At 44.2% G+C, this 21,585-nt stretch overlaps 1 protein-coding gene across 6 annotated transcripts in view; it reads right to left on the reverse strand.

Annotated features, from left to right (window-relative positions):
- Positions 1-12,485: 12,485 nt before the first annotated feature.
- C8H10orf90 (chromosome 8 C10orf90 homolog) overlaps positions 12,486-21,585 on the reverse strand; it is a 97,031-nt gene continuing 87,931 nt past the window's right edge. For all 6 annotated transcript variants that reach the window (XM_064431578.1, XM_064431575.1, XM_064431574.1 and 3 more), the window contains 3 exons: positions 14,581-14,644; positions 13,604-13,703; positions 12,486-13,450 (listed from right to left, as the gene is read on the reverse strand). In XM_064431578.1, the coding sequence (XP_064287648.1) occupies positions 13,412-13,450; positions 13,604-13,703; positions 14,581-14,644 (203 nt within the window). In that variant the 3' untranslated portion in view covers positions 12,486-13,411. The remainder of the gene's footprint in view (positions 13,451-13,603; positions 13,704-14,580; positions 14,645-21,585) is intronic.

The raw sequence follows: 21,585 nt of genomic DNA on the forward strand, positions 1-21,585 counted from the left end.
GCTGCTGATGAGCTGGGCTCGGCTGCTTAGGGGAAAAAAAAAAAAATAGAGGAGTTGGGGTTTTTTCTTTCCTCTTTAATTTTTTTTCCTCCCTTATTCAAATAGGTTTGTGTTGGCTATTTTGTATTTTTTGTTGTTGTTGTTGTTTTGGCAAGGACCAAATTTAATCCGGAGCCCCTGCGCAGGGTCCCAGCCCCGGGGGGCTCCGGAGTCCCCCCCTCCCATCCATGCTCCAGGAGTTTTCCCATTTTTTTTTTTCACTCCACACACAAGCCTGCCTGCCGCCTCTGGAAAGTCATCTGTGTACGTTAGAGCTCAGGGGTTATTTATTGGTTTCATAATTATTTCAGAGTTGTTTCTGGTGTTGCTTCTTATTTTATATTGTGGGGGTTTTAAAAGAAGGAAAAAAAAAAGAAAAAGAAAGAAAACAAACAACAAAACACACCCACAGAGTTGCCAGATGCATTTTTTAAAATCTCTCTCATTCAAATTATTATTACTGACTGTCTGGGAGAATAACGAAATACAGATTATCTACCCCTTAGTGTACCACCAAAACACATGTAATGCCCACATGTTGCTGTGGAACAGCAGAAAAAAAAAATCCAATCCTGAAGATCCTCACAGACTTTTATTGTGCAGTTTTTAGCTTTAATTTACTAAAATTCTTCCCAAATTGCACAGTTTGGATGTTGATACTGAATTCTGCAGCTTGGCTCCATGTTCCTTGTGCATGAAACTGTTGGCAGAAGTGTCCTGAGATGTGTCTGTAGGCCAGCAGGCACAAGAGCCATGCAATCCCGCTGAAAAATGGGGTTTGGAAGCACAGATTTGGGGCTGTTCTGGAGCAGAGGATGCTGATTATTCCCAGTGATCCAGACTATATTTTCACCAGCTCTGGGGATAAATGAGCCAGAAGTTCCAGGGGTACAACCTCTGTGGCTCCCAAACTGGAGCCTGGCACGGTGCCCTGGCAGCATCACTGAGCCATGCAGGGCTAACTCTGGTAATGCCAGGTCAGATAAACCTGGAGAAGGGCTGGGATCATGAACAATGTGCACAGAGGGCTCTCATCAGCTGCTGTGCTTCACACTTAAAAAGCACCTTTCACCTCTTACCCCTCTGCCCAAAGACTCGCCTCAAGTTGCTCTGAAATTTGAATTTTATCTACACTTATGCCTCACCTCACATTTTCCTCATCGTGGGCATTCCCTGTCCTTGGGAACAGTCAGGGATTAGCCTGTGTGTAACTTTTAAATAGCCAAATACTAAATTTTCCCTACTCGGCCATTATCAATTACAGTTTAACAGCTACACTCAGCAATGTTTCATTCCTCAAATACAAACTAATGAACTGCATCAACTCTCTCATTAAGGACATATGTGCTACACACAGAACATTGGCTAAAAACATTAAAATTCAAACAGAAGACTCCTGTGTGGAAGGCCACCATTAAAGCCATGTAGACATCTTTAGTCTTTGAAGGTACTTTTCCCATTAAAATGAAAAAAAAATATCAGTTGAAGGGAACTAAAGACTACTAAATAGGGTTTTGGTAATCCCACAAGGCTTTTCTTTAAAGTGGTAGTACTTTTATCTGAGTAACAATATTTGCTAGCAGAGAATATGGAGCCAATTATATCTTGGTCATTCATTAGCATGAATGAAGTAGATATTATCAGAGTTTGTCCTCCTCCCCCCAAAAGGAATTATTGCCTTTTACCATTCTGATTTTATGGGCTTGAAGTTGATAAATAAATTATTTATCACAAAAGAGCCCCAAATATTTTATTAATAGCATCCACGTAGGAATGCTACTGAATTACAGCTACTACTGGAGAATAACACAATTTCACCTCAATTTGAAAATTCTTTTGGAAAAAAAAAGCTCTTCCAGGCAGAGGGCAGGTAATGGGAAGTGCCCCTTTTTCACTGGGATGTGCAGGGAGAGGCCAGGCCTGGAATTTTAATTCCTCATGTCAAAACGCCTCCCACAATCAGTTTTACAAGCCTTGCTTTATCCACCTCAGAAGAACAAGGCCGAGCTTCCCTGCAGGAAATGGAAATTGTACCCAGGTTGTGTGGCTGCTTCCAAGGGGGCCACAACCCTGATTCCCATGGGCCATGGATCTCCATCCATCCATCCATCCATCCATCCATCCATCCATCCATCCATCCATCCATCCATCCATCCATCATCCATCCATCCATCCATCCATCCATCCATCCATCCATCATCCATCCACCCATCATCCATCCATCATCCATCCATCCATCCATCCATCCATCCATCCATCCATCCATCCTAGCTTTGTTCTTCACCACTTTCAGGGGAAGAGAAATGGAGGGATGGGGCTATGGAGGTGTCTCACTGCTTTTGGGGCTGTTTTTACCTTTTTATCTTTTGCTGATCCTTTTTTATGCTTTCCCCCTTCATTTTTATCCCCCTTATTTCCTTACTGTACATATTTCATTTTTCTTCAACTCCAAGAAGCTTTTCCTTCCAAACCATTCAATCCACTGTGTGCCAGTTCAGGGCTCTCCTGCAGTAGCCACAGCATAAGAACAGCTAAATTCTCTTTTTATTCCTTATTTCTACCTCCTTGGGCAAGGGGCACCTAGCACAGCACCCTTTTTTCTCTGTCCTACAGCCAGAGGCTGGCACGTGCTGGGTGCTTGGTTGGCTCTGAGCCTCTGCAGGAAAAGTGAGCCAGGCACTACCCAAAAGCTGAAGAGAGCAAACCCTGCAGCTGGAGCACCTCTGTGCTTGGAGGTGTGTGCAGGGTCACCTGTGGCCGGGGGAATGTCCAAGGAATGAAGCGACAAGGATCTCCCAGATCCTGCCAAGGGGTGCCTCGCTCCCTCGGGAGGGCTTTGGAAACACTCAACAGGCATTTTTCAGGCGGAGAACGTGAGACCTGGAGATGCTTGCATGAATGTGCCCTGCATTAATCACTACCTGTGTCATTCCCGAGGCCAGGACCCTCCTGGCTCCCCCTGCCCCGACTTGTCACCCTGTCACTGTCGCAGGTCACAGCCCCACTCTCAGCTCGCATTTGGGTGTGGAAATAATTTGATGTAAAGGGCACTGGTGATTTGAAACGACGAATATTCGACCGTGTGACAACACAGGCTGGGCCTCTGCTCATCAAATTAGCGATTCATGGGGAGCTCTAGTTCACTTGGCACTGGAAAGGTCAGTCTGGAGGAGAGCTGGGAGGAATAACTTACCTGCAAACAAGCTGAACACACAGACACCAGCAAGGAGGAGGATGCACCGAGGGAAACATGAATTTCCATTTGTTTCCCCTCGGTTAAAGCAGTTTTGAGAAGGAATTAGTGACTGATGGAGACAACAGGGAAAATAATGAGGAGTGGAGGGACAATAGATCAAGTGTAAATAAATCCTTCAGGCTATGATAATGTGATGCTTTGGTAACATTAGCTCCAAGGCAATGTAAATAATTAATATTAATTGTCAGATGAGTTATGGTATGCTATGGGGTGTGGAGTATGAGGAAAGGAAAAGGAGGAAAAAGAAAAAAATGTGGAAAAGGAAAGCTGTCTGCTGCAGGATTTGCATCCCTCGTGTTACAGCCAGAGTTAAATGAAGAGAGGTTAAGCCACTTCAGAGAGCTGAACAATTTCAAGATAAGAGGTTCAGCTGGGCAGAAAGCACCTCTGTAACTCTGCTCTCACATCTTCCCAGATCAGCTGTGATCCCCTCTTGGATATCCAGGAAACCTCACTGTAATCACAGCATTGAGTAGTATCCAGATTTTTTTTTTTATTATTCCCCTATGTGCCAAAATGCATGAGGACTTGTCTGGGCTTAGCTACAGGGTTCTACAGTTTTGGGGCCTCCAGGCTAAAGTTTTTCCTTCTCAGAGTAAACAAAACAAAACAAAAAAGCTTTTCCCTTTGAAATCTGTGTGTCCCCCAGCCAGCTGCTGAGACTTTGTGTCTCCAGTCCTCCCTCACTTCATTAACTCTCTGCACAATCAAGATCCTGCTGAATTGTGACTGCAGTGGCAGATTACAGTCCTCTATAATTAACAGGCAGAGATAGAGCATAGTTCAGCCTGACCTTTAGCCACAGAGCTCTGCTCTGCTCTGCAGACCCCTGTCCCAGCCCTCAGACATGGAGCAGCATCCACCAGGGCTGAGCTCTGACATCAAACCCTGGCTGTAAATCCTGTTTGCTGCACATACTTGAGAGATGGATCCTGTGGATTTCCCAGTCTCCAAGGGCAGGTTTCCACCCTGTGTGCATGCCTTGAGGAGCTGCTGAGCTGCCCTGAGCAGCTCAGTGAGTCTGCACCACACTGTGACACCCAGGATATGCAATGCAAGATCAGCAATCCCACTGTTCTCTTACCCTAAATCCATCCCTGCCTTCCCCTCCTTTGGTTATGATTTTCCCTCCTGTCCTAAAGGTCCCATAATATTGGATTCATCTGGAATTTCTGTCCCAAAACTGTGAGTTGGCCAATGTAGCTGGGAACAGCAGGAGGGGCCAGAGCAGCCAGAGCTGGTTCCCCACTGGCCATGATGCATCTCTTCATCCAAAATAAAGGGTGAACAGCATCCCAGTGCCCAGCTGGGATCCAACAGAGCTCAGGGACACGGACAGGCTTTTCCTGTGGCTGCCCCATCCCTGGGAGTGTCCAAGGCCAGCCTGCACAGGGCTTGGAGCACCTGGGATGGTGGAAGGTGGCCCTGCCCATGGCAGGGGTGGCACTGGGTGATGTTGAAGGTCCCTTCCAACCCACACCATTCTGGGGTTTTCTGACTTTGAGAACCAAGGATTTACTCAAGTTTCTCCCTTGCTGCGCAAATAAAAAGGACACACTAAGGAAGCTGGGATTTTGTGGAGCTGTTTGGAGTAACAGGATCCTTTGTAGAGAGCCTTGAACTGCTATGGCAAATCAACAGGACATAACATGGAGTTAAACACTGAATTTTTCTTTTAACAAAGAAAATAACTAAACTAATTCCTACCTTGTCTGAGTGATAAAGCACTGTAACATTAAAGTCAAGCATAAACAAAACTGACAAAGCCATCCTGAATTTCTCGATGCATTTAATGAATGAGATGCAGGATTTTCAGTCTGTCTCGGGGATAAAACACAGTCAGAGAGAGCAAACCCCTTCCATTCAGCTGTGCTTGGAGAGCACTCCCTGCCAGCATTGTTTGTACCTGGAAGGACAGCAGGGCTGATGCTGAGTGCCACGGGCTCATCACATTCCCCTTCTCCCGTTTTCCCTGCCCAGTTTGTCCTGCTGCTCCAGGGGCAATAGAATTTTGGAAAGCAGCTCCTTTTCTCCAGCAAGGCAGGGGAGTGAGCTCTGCTTTAATGCTGATTAAGCTCCATGCAGTTCCTTACGGGGAAGCTGCACAGAGCCCCTTGCAGGCGGCTGTCACAGGGCCAGGGGTGAAAAAGCCAAGAGGAGCTCAGGGAAGAGCAAACAAAGAAATCCACCCCTGCAAGGATCCAGGACCTTAGCAGCAACAACAGCAACCCTGAAATTCTTCAGCAGTTAAAACACAAAGCCCCAAACCTCACACTTCTTCTCCTGCAGCACAAGCCCTGGGTGAGAACACTGAGCTCTCCGTGAGCATGGACACCACCAGAACCTCCCCACCCCTGCACCCCCAAACCCCAAAACCCCACAGCCCCCCAACACCCCAGGGATGCAGGGCTCAGGGTGTGAATCCATCAGAGTCTCCAAAGGAGAGCCAGGAAGGTGGGGAAGGGATTGGAGGGGCCAAAAGGGGAACATCTGGGTTTGCTCATCTGGAGGGGACTGAGGGGAGCGCTCGTGGGGGTCTGCAGCTCCAGGCTGGGATGGGAACAGGACCCAGGGAGTGGCTGGAGCTGGGCTGGGGAGTGTAGGTTGGGGATCAGGGGAAGGTTCTGCTTCCCCAGAGGGTTCTGGGCACTGCCCAGGGAATGGGCACAGCCCCGAGGCTGCCAGAGCTCCAGGAGAGTTTGGACACCACTGCCAGGGTGGGATTGTAGGGGTGATAATTGAGCTGGACTCAATGATCGCTGTGGGTCCCCTCCAATTTGGGATTTTATGTGATTCCCTGGTTCCCAGCTGTACCCCACAGGAAATTACCCATCACCATCTTCCTCTTCCAGCCTTCCTCCAGGAAGAGGAAAAAGCCCCACGAGCTGAACATTCTTCTGTTTCAGTACCACATGAGCAAACACCTTCATAAAACCCAAACAAGTAAACAAACACACAATCTTCAGGATGTCTGCACAGCTCTAAACCTCCATGGGGGAAGAAACACCATTTTAGGCTTTCCCACAATTTTCAGTACTGAGAAGTGAAGATTTTCCAGCAAAATCCTTATATCAAACAGGACATTCCTGACAACATGTCAGGAAGGTGTCCTGTGCTAAAATCCCTTTAAATCCAACAAATAACCCATTAAATATGTGGGGGAGTTTGGGGTATTTTTTTCTCTCCAGACTAGACAATAAGTGCTTTGATCTGTTGCCTCAAATTTCACTGTCTCTCTGAAAACAAAAGAAAGAAAAAAAGCCACAAATTTCTACATGTCTCACAAGAGGACAGCATTCAACTCAGACTAAAAATTATGAAGTCGTATATTTTTAATATTCCTGTCTAGTCCTCTGCAAACCACAGAACAATGCAACATCCATCATCATAAAAGCTGGGGCAGTAAATTAGGAAGACAGCATATTTGGGGGCATTTTTTAAAGAAAAATAAATATTCCTAATGGGAAACTTGAGAGAAATCATTAAAAATTACTGTGGTATCCATCACAGGAGAATGAAATCAATTAGGTCTTAATCTCCTATTATTTATGAAGGGAAGAATGAAACAGAGTTTCTTTATTACAGACGTTTTCTGTTCGGTTCTGTTGCACAACTTTGAGCCCCAAACACAGCAAAACCTCTCAAAAGTAAAACGAATGGGAGTCAAATGTTGGTTTTGTAACAGCAGCTAATGGTGTTAGGTAGAGCAGGCAGCCCATAATTATCCATCTTTCACGCCGTTTAACTTGGGCCATTACATAATTCCACTTAGGCCAACGAGCCCTCAGAGTTGTATTTTTTCACCTCATGACAAACACCAAAATTAGAGATGTGCTCCCAGCAGCGTTACAAGTCCAGATTTGGGATTTGTTATTAATTCCTCTGGAATTCACTGGAACAACATTACCTACTGAGAACTCGTGTGGGTTTGGCATCCAGGCTCTGGGTTACTCCCCAAAAATTGGAAATCTGCGGCACAATATTCCCCTGGCATCACTGAGGGCTGGGTGGGACAGGGCTGTCACCGGGGTTTGGGGACCAGGAGGTGGCACTTGGGGACGTGGCTTGTGGAGGGCTGCAGTGGCACTGCTGGGCCCAGAGACTTTGTGGTCTTAGAGGGGTTTTCCAACCCAAATAATTCCAGGAACAGGGGGTTGGAGCCCCTCTGCTCTGGCTGGGAGAGCTGGGGGTGCTCACCTGGAGAAGAAGAGGATCGAGGAAGAACTTAAAACCCTTCCAGGGCTTGAAGGGGCTCCAGGAGAGCTGGAGAGGGACTGGGGACAAGGCCTGGAGGGACAGGACACAGGGAATGGCTCCCACTGCCAGAAGGCAGGGATGGATGGGAGATTGGGCATTGTTCCCTGGGAGGGTGGGGAAGGGATGGGACAGAATTCCCAGAGCAGCTGTGGCTGCCCCTGGATCCCTGGCAGTGCCCAAGGCCAGGCTGAGCACCTGGGACAGTGGGAGGTGTCCCTGCATGGCAGGGGTGGCACTGGACAAGTTTAAGGTCCCTTCCACCCCACCCTGGGATTTAACCAGAACATTGCTCTTTCCTCATAATTTATCCCCCCAAAAATTTCAAAATCTGTCTCCAGCACACTTCCCTGCCTCCTTCTGCAGTGACACAATTTCAGAGGACAAGCCAGTTACAAAACCAGACTTCTGTCCTTAATATGGTTTTTGTTTGACTCCCTGGCCACAGCTATGTATCACAATAAATTAAATGACTGCTGAGGGACCTTCCTCCCAGACCCCATTATCAGGCAATCAGAAAATTAGCCCACATTCAAACTGGACACTATTCCCCTGACCACCCTTTGGTCAGGATTTTTATTCATCTTCCCCACATCATGGATACAAAGTGCTCACTTTAGGGCACAAAAAGTTCTGGAAAACCACAGAAACATGAAATAGAAATGGATGTCTCCCCATTCAAGCTCAGCTGCAAGAGCCCATCAGATGGTGAAATAGCAGATGGCCCAAGCAAGAAGTTGAAGATAAAGTGGTTTCCAAAAAGATTTTTGCTATTTTATACCAATTTCTCAAGCCAGTTGCAGACTTGAAATAACTCCAGAACCACAGAGCAGCCTCTCTGTGATAGGTGTTTGTGCCCTATAATTATATATTAACTGAATCTAGTCATGGTAAGATACTGCAGAAAATAAAAATATTTTAAACATGAAGTCTAAAAATACATCCTGTGACAATTTTTTTTTAAATATCCACAAAATTTCTACAATTAAGAGCTCTTTTACATATTCCTATCTATGCAACATCATCCTCAAGCAGTTCATTGCACTGCTCCTATTTTATATCATTTTATGTAACTCTGTACCATGAGAAAATTGGTGCAGTTTCTTCTCCTTTTTTTTTCCTTTTATTTTTACTTTTTCATCACTCTGCAGCTGGTAGGGAGATGATACACCTCATTATCTTATTCTGTGGGTCACCTAAAATGAGTATTAAGTCATTCTGCCTCCCACAGCTTTGGCACAGAGCCAAGGAGAACTCGGAAAAGTAAAATTCCTGAACTACTCAAAAAAGAGAGGATGCTTTATATTCTCAACATAAAAATGAGGTTTCATACAGAACCACGGAATGGTTTGGGTTGGGAGGGACCTAAAATCCCTGCCATGGGCAGGGACACCTTCCACTGTCCCAGGTGCTCCAAGCCCAATGTCCAACCTGGCCTTGGGAACTTCCAGGCATCCAGGGGCAGCCCCAGCTGCTCTGGAGAAGCTGTACCAGGGAACTGTTCCTTCCTAATATACATGACAAGCTTATTCCAACAGTTTTCTCACAGCTAAACTGAAATTGCAAGAGATAAACCCATAACACCTCCAGCTGGGAGACAATTCCCCTTCCAGGACCCAGCCTCATTCTCCATGGGCAGAGTGGCACCACACAACGAGCTCCTCTCTCTGATCAGGATTTTGGGCAAGGATTTTTGTGATTTTGGCATAAGTAGACACATATTTAAACCAAATTTAAATATTTCCATGCATGCACTGAGCTCCTCCACCAACAGTAAACTGGATGATTTTCTGTAGCTTCTTTCATTCTGATCTGGTTTTATGCTCAGGTAAATTTGCATTTCAGTTGAAATGAATGCCCTTTTATTCAAGGGGCTGCAGATGGGGAAAGGTCCCAGCTGGGGTTGGGACTTTTCCACCCCCCATTTCCTGGTGCTGACCTCTGGCCAGGCCGGGGGGATCCCACGGGATCCGGCCACATCCCAAACCAGCCACGAGCTACACAGGCTGCAGTCACAGAAATGTGACCCTGGGGGACACCCCTGCCCCCTGATGGGCTCCAGCAGGGACAAGTGGCCACTCAGAGCTCCTGGGGGGACAATCACCCACCCCTCCAAGCACACAGGCACTGCTGTGCCCGCAGTCAAAGGGACAAACACCCCTGCAGATGGGGCAAGCTGGACTGTCAGCCCTGCAGCTCTCACTGCTGTATCAGGGAATAGTTTCCTCTGGAGAGGGCTGCCAGGAACTTTATCCCTGCTTTTGTGTGTTGTTTTCCTTGTAAATCAGGATTTCTGTCCCAGAAAACATTACACTAACGTGACCAGTCCCAGATATCCAGCAATAAAACCCCTCCAAAGTCTTACCCAGACATTCTCCTCATCTCTCAGAGCAGCTGAGTAAACTCCAAGATGTAACTAATGACTTGCATGCACATACACAGGAAAATATTTGGGTTTAAATAAATCCCCAGAGCACTGGAACCCTCACTCCTTTGCGTTACAATGACTCCCAACCCTTAAGGAGGTTTTTCTGTCAGATGAAATAATGATGGCAGCAAACAAACAAACACCACGTCCTGCACACCTCCAACGCCCACGTGAGCTCCATTTCCACTCCTGCAGGATTCCAGCCCTTTGTGCTTGGGAAGGACAATGCCAAGGCACGCAGGCTCTGTGCCTGAATGCCCCCAAAACTTCCCAAATCTCCCCCAAACCAGCACTGTTAGAAGGCCTGATGTGTCCCTCCCAAAGGCACAGCACCAGCACCCACAGAACTTGAAATCAATCTGCAAATTTCTCCAACAAGAAGGAAAATTCCAGCTTAACAAGGGTGGGTGACCTCCAGTTTTCCTGTCATCTGCTGGCAAATGGGCTCTTTGAAGAGCCTGCAAGGCCAAAGGGAATCCCACCACTTTCCCCCTAACCCTGAACTTCCTAAAGCTGATGCCTCTTTGTCCAGGGCTATTCCTGCTTTCCTGAAATGACATTTTCCTGCACAGTCCATTTTCTGTCACAATGATTGGATTGTAGAGCTGAAATGAATGCCAGAATTGTTTGCTGGATACATTACCAGTCAACTTTTTTCCTCAAGCCCAGAAAGAGAAATTAGGTTTGCAACAGAGATAATTTTTGGTTTTCTGAAGCACAGGTTTTGTACCATGTTAAACATTCCCAGACAGTGATTTGCATCATGCATTTTCCTCGCTAGCTTATTTGTACAAAAGAAATTCCACCTCAGACTGCCACAGATTTGTCCTGCAGGTTTTTAAAATCATGTTTAGAGAAAATAAAACCATTTGGAAATAAACCTTTTACAAACCCAGAGGATTTTCTCCTTTTGATTGATGCACTTGGCTTCATGCTGTGAGCCAGAGGAGCTGCTCCTGAGCCAGGGGAGGATGCAGCAGGTGAATGCTGTACCCTGTCCTCAAGAAGGGAGAGGAAACCAGGCCAGTGGAGGTGTCATTCCCTGCTCAGGGCACCCCTGATGGTGCCAAGGGGTAAAATCCCACCTGAAGCCTGTGCTGCTCTTCCCAGGAAATGCTCACATCATTCATTTCCTCACAAGGATCACCTGGCTGCCATAATTTCCAAGGAGGATCAGCTCCTCTGCTTGATATTCCCAGCCAGAGAGTGGGAGGCATGTCAAAGACACGTATTTATTTACATACATTTACACATGGGCACGGAGTAGGGACATGCTATGGCAAGTAGATGAACGTTTCTCCCCCTTGAGTCCTCATCCTCTGATTTTTTGACTTCAGGGAAATGCAGCTTTGGTTCATGGCTGGTAGATGAAACCATCTCCCTTCAATTCCTGGGTATCCTGCAGCATAAATGCCTGATTTCCATGGAAAACACTCTCATTCCCAATGAGGAGGATCCTGTCTCTTCCACTCTGCCAGAGAAGAAGTGGGAAGGGTTTTGGGGCTCCCTTCTGATGTCAGTCCTAGCCCAGGGGTCACCCCTGACCTGGGAGTGATTATTTTGCTGTGTCCTCCATGGATACCAAACTCCAAATGTTTTCTGTTCATGCCAAAATATCTTGCTGTGGCTTTAGGGTGAGACTCGAGGCAGCCCTAAGGGCATACACCAAAGCAGGGTGAAATGTAAATAACATTCTTCCATTTCCCAGAGGTGCAGGAAATAATGCACCTGAGGGTACAGACCTGATGGACCAAAGCTGCATTTTCCTGAAGGCAAAAAGTCAGAGGGGGAGGACTCAAGGGGGAGAAATGTTCAGTTTCTACTGAAATAAAAGAGAATCTGGGCACTGATCGTGTAGGAAATGTCTCTGGTCATAGTGAGCTAGAAGAGAATGAATGCTTGAAAGACAATCCTACTTGGTGTCCCTTTTCTGAGTTCTACTTGGAGTCATCTGTGGTCCAGCCTTGGCTTTGGTTTCCAGTACAGAATGACTTTCGTGGTTAAAAAGGTGTTTTTCAGGGAAAAAAAAGCTGGCAAGTCTTTCCTCACTGCCTTACCTTCCACCTCCTCTCCCAATGGATTGAACTGCTGATGAGTTTTTGAGGATATCTATCTGGAATATATTTGTTCAACAGATCTCTGTCTCCTTTGCAAGCAAAAATTACCGTCGTTATTCCTGCGTTAACTGGGAAGCTGAAACACAAAAAGGCAAAATAATCCAACAGAAACAGAGCACAAAATATCCCCAGGTCCTGTGTCCAGCACAGGTCACCCAGCTGGAGGTTATCCCAGTGGCTCACAAACATCCCTCTTCCAAAAAATCCTGACCTTACATCTCGGGCTGGATTAGGAAAACAAAGCAGAACCATCAAAGGCCAAATTCCAGCCTTGCTCAAACCCCTGCTCAAAGTTTGTGCAGCAAAATTTAACACTTGCAGTGATTTTTAGGGGCAGTGGGTTTTTTTCCCATGGGAGTTGTGGGTACAAAGGCAACGACTTCTCAGGCAGTTTCAATAATTGTGTTTTATTTAACAGCACCAAATAAAAACACAGCGCTTGGATCAATATTATCCTCATGCTTTATTCCATAAATAAACTCCACTGGTTTGTGAGCTGCTTGTTTTTACTTCCAACATGTACAAATAAAGATTTAAATTTTTTTTTGGAGGAAACATGACAGCTGGTTTGAGTTCTGCAAGTTTTGATGCAAACATCCTTCTTGGCACCACTCCTTCATCTGCCATTTCTAGAAACACTTTGTGCTCACAGAAGTGGAGTAAAACGTATGTTACAATGAAAAACGTGAAAAAGTGTTATAAACAAATATTTAAATATTGTTTTTTAATGGGAGAGCTTGCTAGATAGTTTCACTCTATGAACAGGAATGGAGTTCTTCAGAAAGCTGAAATACTGGTCCCTTTTGGAATGTTAAGTATTAATGTGAAACTGCTGTTGCTCTGATGATGTGGTAATGCTATTTCAACTGGTTCCTAAACATAACAAATAACAGTTTTCTTCAAGGATTTAACTCACAGGAAATCAATTAATAAAATACTTCAGAGAAATAAGTTTTCCATGTCTTATAAACACTGGGCTATTGCTACAGAGAAGTGTGCTTTTTAAAAAAAAAGATTAAGATAAATAATACCCCTGTAATTCAGTATTTGCATTAAAAATTCTTAAAATTATTTCCTCTGGGTAAACTGACCAAAAGGTGATGCTCTGGAACAGCTGTGCTCCCTTTTAGGCTGTTTTGGATTACTTGAAAGTTGCCTTAAAATTTCAATTGAAACATAAATGATCTTTCTTTATACAAAGACCCAAAGATAAGAAAAATACCTCCAGGTAATTGAGATAACAGTTAATTTTATGGCTTATCTAGAAGTCAAAGGCATTCAAGATCCAATTAGGATGATGAGCAAGAGACTCCTTTGTCACTCCGTGTTTCTGTGGAGGAGCTGGTCCAGTAATTGCTAGGAAAAAAAAAAGCAAAAGTGCTTTAAAATACTGTTAAAATCCATGAGGTGATAGAAATGTTTAGTGATACAGGAGGTGAGGTGGAGTTGGCATCCCAGACTTCAAATTTACTGGCTCGATTTGCTGCAGAACTATCAGGAAATCCTCACCTTTTTAAACATCTCCACACGCAGCCTGTTACTCTGGATGATGATCCGCTTCTGCTTCTCTTCTTGTTTCTTTTTAACCTCTGGTAAATTGTCATAAATCCTGTCAGGAATTCAGAAAACAGAGCTCATGTCATCCCCGGAGCTCACAAATAATTAATTTTTCCTGTAGGGAATGTTTGCCTTCTGTGCAATACTTGTAATGGGCATCTCTAAGTATTTAAATTTGATTTATGGCATGGGAGTGATAAATTATTAACAGTCATGGTTTGATAGGAAATCTGGCTGGTTTCAAATCTTGCTGAAAATTCTGATTTTGGAGTAAAAAAATTAAGAAAGAGATAGGATGAGGTGATTTCAACGCAGTAGCTTCTAATGAGCTCAGTGAAGCTGGTTCCAACTTCTAGAAACAAAATTCAAACCAGAATCTGGGCTGAATATGTTGGTTTTTTTTTTGTTTGTTTGTTTTTTTTGTTTTTTTTTTTTTTTTCATTTATGCCACACAATTAGTATCAAGCAATCATTTCCAAGTAATTTTCTAAAATGTAAGAAAACCATCATTATAAGTCTGCAAACTGTTGACATTTTTTCACTGTCATTGGGAACATGTTTTACCAAGAACAACACCATCTTTCCATTCTAAAAATACCAGGAGTCACCATTAAAAAGGTGACTTCTGATCTTTCCCCATTAAAATCAGTGATAAAATTCCCAGGATTTGGAAGAGAAAGCTGCTTTATTCTGTAACTCTGCCCAGCCTCTGTTCTAGGTCAGCCTTCCCAAGGCATCAGTGCAAAACCAGGGGGAAGAAAAATCCAAAGTGATTTGGATTTTTGGGTGCTCAACATGAGGGACCTGCTGAGGGTTTGGTTTGCATGTCATGGGTGCCCCATGGTGTTGAAAGGGCAGGGCTGCCCAAATCTAAGATGACAGAGCAAAGAAAAATCCATGGACAAACTCTAAAGCAGAGGGATTTGTACCTTTTAGATCTCATGTGCATCTCCTTCTCGGGAATGACTCTCTCCTTTGGTTTGAAGAGGTTATCTGGCAGAGAGAAAATAAAGTTAGCACTGGAGGGGTCTGCTTTTACTGAAATCTCACATGTCATACTCCACAGAGCCACAATCTGCCATTTCTAGTTAAAGTTTTGATGTCTTGAGGCCAGATCCAAATATCCAGATCTCTCCAAATCTTCCTCACAAGTTCCTGCAGACAGTTGCACCCTGGCTGCTCCTCAGTGTGTCAGGAACCTGCCCTGGTAGAGCCCTTTCTGATTCAATTTACACCTGTTTTCCAGGGCTGTGGATAATTATCTGAGCTTTAGAAGGAGGAAAATCACATTACTCCTTCCTGATCAAGTATGAAGAGATCTATGATAATTCCAATCAGCATTTCCCTGGATACAGGAAAATAATTTCTGATCTAAGCAGTGGGTGGTTCTCAGGAAAAGGTGATTTTAACACCTTCCTTGCAAAAATGAGTCCTGAATGGGAAGGGAGGATACTGGTACCAGGTGGGAAACCAAGAAATAATGAGATTACTGTTGTATCTCTGTGTAAAATTCATGGAATCACAAAATGGTTTGGGTTGGAAGGACCATAAAGCTCATCCCATTCCCACCCCGGCCATGGCAGGGACACTTCCACTGTCCCAGGTGCTCCAGCCCCAGTGTCCAGCCTGGCCTTGGGCACTGCCAGGGATCCAGGGGCAGCCCCAGCTGCTCTGGGAATTCCATCCCAGGCAGGAATTCCTTCCCAGTGTCCCATCCAGCCCTGCCTTCTGGCAGTGGAGCCATTCCTTGTGTCCTGTCCTGTCCCTGTCCCTGTCCCCAGTCCCTCTGCAGCTCTCCTGGAGCCCCTTCAGGCCCTGGCAGGGCTCTGAGCTCTCCCTGGACACTTTTCCAGGCTGAACAATCCCAAGTCTCTCAGCCATTGCTCACAGCAGAGATGTCCCATCCTTCCAATCAAAAATCAAAGGGAGAGAGGCTCTGAAGCCTCCTCTGCCTCAGGACTGCCTTTCCCCCCTCAGCAGTTGTCTACACTTAATCATCCTTGCTAAATCTTCAGTACACACAAGCCACATGCTCGATTTGCTAGGAAAACATAATTTGTCTTTTATTTATTAGTGTTCTAACGCTCATTTGCATGTTGATTCACTTAAAAGGAATAAACACTTGGATGCTGCTGCTGTCCAAATAACTCTGAAAGTGCAGGGAGCAGCTTGTCTGTGACCCAGGGACACCTTCCACTCTCCCAGGTTACTCCAAGCCCACTCACCCTGGCTTTGAACTCCTCCAGGGATGGGACACGGTATCACATAAACATTCCAGATCTTTGTGTGGCCACCAGAACAGGAAAAACACATCCAGAGATTTGCAGACCCACTTCCTATTCCATATACAGCATGATAAACTGATAAAATGTATTTTTCCTGCAAGTCCCTAAGTCAGGGTTGGCTCTATTTTCAATTTCTGGGAAGCACCACAGAGGTTGGGAGCTGTGCTGGTGCTGCTGCTCCAGAATAATCCTCTCCTGCTGGCACAGAAGGGCATCAGACCCATCCCTGCTCTGGAACAAGATATGTGGCTGTGCAGGGTTTGAAGGGATGGACTCAAAGGAGACTCTGGGGAAAATTCTCCAAGAAAATAACAAATCCACTTCCTCATGGAGCCATGAGGTTAATTCTCATGGCCAAACATTCCTGCAGCACTTCCCAGCTTGCTATTTACCAGAAGAAAAATCACATGCACACATCGAGGCTAATCCTTGATGGATTGTAGGATTAGGATTCAAAAGCTAAATGAGAAATAAATTTTTAAAAATGCTAGAAATGAGGAAATAAAAGTCATGAGTGCATTTAAATAGTTGTTAATTCTTGACAGTGAAAAGAATGAGCATTTCAAAGGGGAGGAGCAGCAAACACTCAGAGCTGAAATAAACTTGAGCTCATCCTGCAGACCTGACTTAAAGCTCTATCCTACCACACAAAGTTCAAATGGGCCATGAGGCAGACAATTCCCTAAGCTGACAGGCCTCAAAATTGTGGTCTAGCTGCTCCTTATCAAAGCTCCCTATCAGATTTCATATCCTTGGATGACTTCTGGAGAAGGGATTTGAGAGCAGACCTTCAGCATTGCCAGGGATGCACCACAGTTAAATAAAGCTTCAGACAGAGAGGACTGAGAGTCACCTCCTGGGTGTTTTATTCACACCTTTGAAATTCCTGACTTTCTGGCATTTACAACTGGTCTCACATCTCCACTAAAGCAAGCTGTAAATGAATGCAAATGGATCGTCCCTGTAATATATTTTAATTAATGCTAAACTGCACCTCCAAGAGGATGAGTAACTCTCCTGCTTGGGAAGTCAGTAAATATTTAGACAGAGAACAGATAAAATTATTGTGTTGGAACCAGCCCCTGACTTCCTATTTACCACTAAATCACCAGAGCACTTAAAAGAGAAAAACAGTGGCAAAATTTATCAAAGTATACACAATACAGATACATTTTCTTCTTCTAACATGAATGTGAATTCTCAAAGTTTGGTAGGAGCTAAAATATGCCTTTGAGGATGTGTGAAAAGCAAAGCAATTCTGGTGGTGGATCTCTAATTTAACTGCTCTTTTACTGAGCTGAAAAAATAATTCACCAAAAACCCATTTGCCCAGAGAAATCCTAGGATACAGAACACTTCTTTAAACACTTGGGTTTTTTAAACCAGCAGTCCCCCTAAAAATAAATTAGCCTTGAATCTAAGATAGATGTGGATGTGATGCTGAGCTCCACGTGCCCATGGGGCTTTCCTGGGAATTCATCCAGGGTGTGTAAAGCAGTGCCTGCACCCAGGGGTGCTGCCCAAACTCTGCACATCCCCTGGCAGTGACTTCCTGCACTGAACTGCTCCAGCTGCAGCCAGCACCTGAGGTTTTGGTGTTATTTACACAAAATGCAATAATCCCTGAGTCACAGGGTTCAGGTAAGGCTCCTGCTCGCCCCACAGAACTCCTGAAGCTCACAAGTGCTCCTTGCCCCCAGAGCAGCCACAGGAAGGTGCTTCCCAGGTTTTCCAGCTGTTCAGGTCTCTCCTGCTACTACTGAGACTTCTGATCCTCCTCAATATTTCAGTTTTTCTGGAAAACATTACTAATATCTCTAAAAAGCTGTAAAGTTGAGAGGTTTATGCAAACATTTTAATACTAGAATAATTTTGGTGATGTTGCTGGAGATTTCAGTCCTCTCTATCCAAATGATACTTGAATATTCATGGATTTTATCCAGAAAAACAAAAATATTAGCATCTCACCTGGCCTTCCTAAATCTTTCCAATATCATTAGAGCATATGATCCTAAAAAGCTTTTTTTTCCTCAATATTAGCAGCTTTTGAAGAAGATGTGGCAGAGTTAATATTAGTTTAATAACATCTTCAAAGCAGATCATTCCTCTTCCTAATTCCATTACCTGAGTGCAGCTTAGACTTTATTCAGAGCTGCCAGCCAAAAAAGCCAAAAGAATGGGTGGCACTATTAAAAGTTTGAATGGGGAAAAGAGAACTGGGAAATGACCCAGAATAAATGACCCAAATAAAGTCACAGCTGAGCACCAGTGTGAATGTCACAGGAATACACCTGAGAGGCTGCAGGATTATTGCAAATTCTCTGATTGCCACCTTCTCCTCCCTCACTCCAAATAAAACCCCCCTGGCACAGGGCTGCTGGAGAAAGCCACCCCTGGAAAACTCAAACAAACAGCAATCCAAAAAAACTTTTGGGCAAGGTTTAGAAGCACGGCTGAGGGGATAAAAATTGTTTCCAATATATTATTAAAGATTGAGGGTTTGGGTGCAAACCCAGGGGTAACCTTCAACCCCTATGGCCAATCCCAAAGAATAACCAACCCTACAAAGGACAGGAAAAGGGGAGGTGGGAAAAAACCCCAAACGTGCCTGAGAAACTGCGTGAAACCTCCCCAAGTGCCTGTGCACACCAAGATCACAGGGCTGCTCATGATGCAGATTTAAAGGCCCATAAACAGCTGGTAGTCCTGTCACTGCAGTAATTACATTACGGTTTTGGAGATTTAAATGCAGTTATTTGAACATTGTTTCTATTCAGCTCGTCACAGTGGGATCTCTAATTTGTTCGACACAGTCAACAGCAGAGTTGTCTATCTTGGACTAATTAGCACTCTCAAAATTGAGCAGTGCCCATTACCAGCACAAAGGCTGCCTGGGAGTTCTGGGCAGGTTCTGTGCCTTCAAAGAGCTCTCGTGCCGATAAAATCTCGTGCAGGATAAACATTTTCATTTTCCTCAGATTACTTTCAGCGTTTCGTAAAACCCTGCTCGTGAAGGACAATTAAAAACTGGTAAACAACTCAGGGTTTTGAGGATGGGAAGGTAAATGGGAACTGCACAGATGTTGGTATTTATATGGAAATTACGCCGAATGCCAATTATTTCTTTCTCCTACAAGAAACTGAAGTTGTAACAACACTGTCAAAACACGGGGAAACCCTGCTAGTCAATAATTTCCTGTTATCAGTAAAGATGTTTTAGGCTGACAGAATAATCTCTCTGGGAGAGAGAAAAATCTCTGCAGGTCTTTGCTCAGGGTGTAAATTATTTCATTGGAATAAAAGTTGCAAGAACAGAGAGAAGCAAATCTACCAAACTTATTTCAGAGAGAGGTAAATATAGCAAACTCCTCAGAACACCTTGGGCTGCAGTTAAAGCCCCATTTCCACCTGGATAAAAGCAGGCACCCACCTCTCCCCACCCTGGGCTACCCTGGTTACTGAGAATTTCAGACTTTCTGTACTAACCCCCAAGAGAACTCTGCTGTGGAGAAGGCTTCCAAAATTGAACAACAGAACTGAGATTATGAGTGTGTAATTTGAATAGAAGTGTGCAGTATCAGACAGTAGAAAACTTAGAGCTTAAAATTTTAGAATATATATAAATATATATATAACAGAAACTAGAAATATATATATATAGACAGAAACTAGTTCTTCTTCTTTACCTTCTTCTTCACCTTCTTCTTCATAAGTTTGTCATATTGTGTCATTAAATAAAAAGTCCACATTACAAAGCACAAGTAGTTAGTTATTAAGTTAAAAGTAAAAAAAAAAAAATTAAGTGTAATTTCTTAATTAAACAGTTTATCCTTAAAAAGCCTTATAAAAAAAGAGATACAACTTCATTTTTACCTGGTTAGAGAGAACTGCTGTAAAACTCACACTTTGTGAAACTGTAATGTAAATAAGAACTAATAAACATCTGAGTCCAAACAAAAAAAACCATCTCACAATTTAATCCCAACCTCAATTAAAAAAAAAAAAAATCAACATGTGGGCACAGGGGGAACTGGGCAGGGAATGTCCTCTGGAGGTGGAAAATTGGTTGGATAAGTGCTGTCACAGTCAGTGCTTGCGCTAAGTGTGCTGCTTGACCTGCTCCTGGCCTCAGGTGGGCTCTAATCCATCCTTGGGGGCACTCTGGCAGGGTCAGGGGACATTAAACCCATCAACCAACCTGCTCCCAGGAAAAAAACCCTCTGGAAAATGTGTGAGGGTGGGCTGGCAACGAGCCCTGGGACCCTCAGAGCTGTAAAGAGCTTCACCTCCACAAATTGTGAGACATCAGGAAAGAGAAAAAAGGAACAAGAAAGGAAGGAAATGATCAAGAAATGACCACAAGATCACAGCCTGGAGCCCAGATGCAGGGCTCTTTCTCCCCTAAGAGATTGGCTGGGAGATTCCCTAGAAATGGATCCATCAGCAATGGATCTGTCATCAGCAGAGACATCAGAAGAACAGAGACATCCAGTGCCCCAGGTGAGCCTTTGCAAGAAAAAAAATTCCCCACCCTGGGTCTCACTGATGACACCAATCCTGCTGCACAACAGCATCCCCCAGGAGAAATCCTAAAATACCAAGTGCCAGGACTCAGAGCAAGTTAAAGATGCTCAGCAATGTAACAGAGCCTGTGGAGTCTTTGCTTCTTTTTTCTGCCAAGGTCAGGATCAAATGTGCAAGATGTTATTTCTCGTTGGGACTCAGATGTTTGTTAGTTCTTGTCTATGTCACAGTCTCACAAACCCCGAGTGCTACAGCACTACACTCCAACACACTAAAAATGCAGCCTCATCTTTTCTCTAGGAGGCCTTTTAAGGATAAACTGTGTAATTACAAAATTACACCTAAATTATTTTAACTTTTAACCCAATAACCAACCACCCATGCCTGCAATGGGGACTTTTTTATTCAATTACACCAAACCACCCAAACCATGGAGAAGGATCAGCCTCTGCCCTAAACCTCCATCTTTCTTCACATACATTACTATATTCTAAACCCTTAAGCCCTAAGTTTTCCACTCTGTGGTATTACACACTTCTATCCAAACTCCACACCCACAATCCCAGTTCTGTCATTCCATTTTGGAAGCTTTCTCCACGGCCTCAGGTCAATGCAGAGTTCTCTTGGGGGTCAGTGCCTGGCAGCAGAGAAAGTCTGGAACTCTCAGCATCCAGGGTTCCAACAAGAGCCCTCTGCAGTGCAGCCCACAGGGCTGTGCTTCACCCAGGGATTTGGATTTCCACTAATAACTCCAGTTCTTCTTCAATTACAGACGTGACACTTCTGTCATTATAAAAATATTAAGGTCTCACAAACACGTGGCTACACAAAGGCAGATGAGTTACAGAAACCCAAGATTCCCTCTATACAAATTTACCTTTAATGACCAACCACTAAAAGATGGAAATAGTCGTTAACTTCAATAATTAATGAATATATTTCAATATCATGATTTTATTACTCATTAAACAAGCATAAAGATTAAAATTTCATTACAATTTGAGGAGAAATAGGTTTAGTCTTTCATATTTGGTTTCATAAATTATTTGCAGAGTGGGATTTTCACTGATGTTCATACAGAAGTGAGAGATTTTTGCCACTTCCTCTAAGACAGATGACAAACTC

The sequence above is a fragment of the Passer domesticus genome, chromosome 8, assembly GCF_036417665.1.
Source record: "Passer domesticus isolate bPasDom1 chromosome 8, bPasDom1.hap1, whole genome shotgun sequence".
Lineage (NCBI taxonomy): Eukaryota > Metazoa > Chordata > Aves > Passeriformes > Passeridae > Passer > Passer domesticus.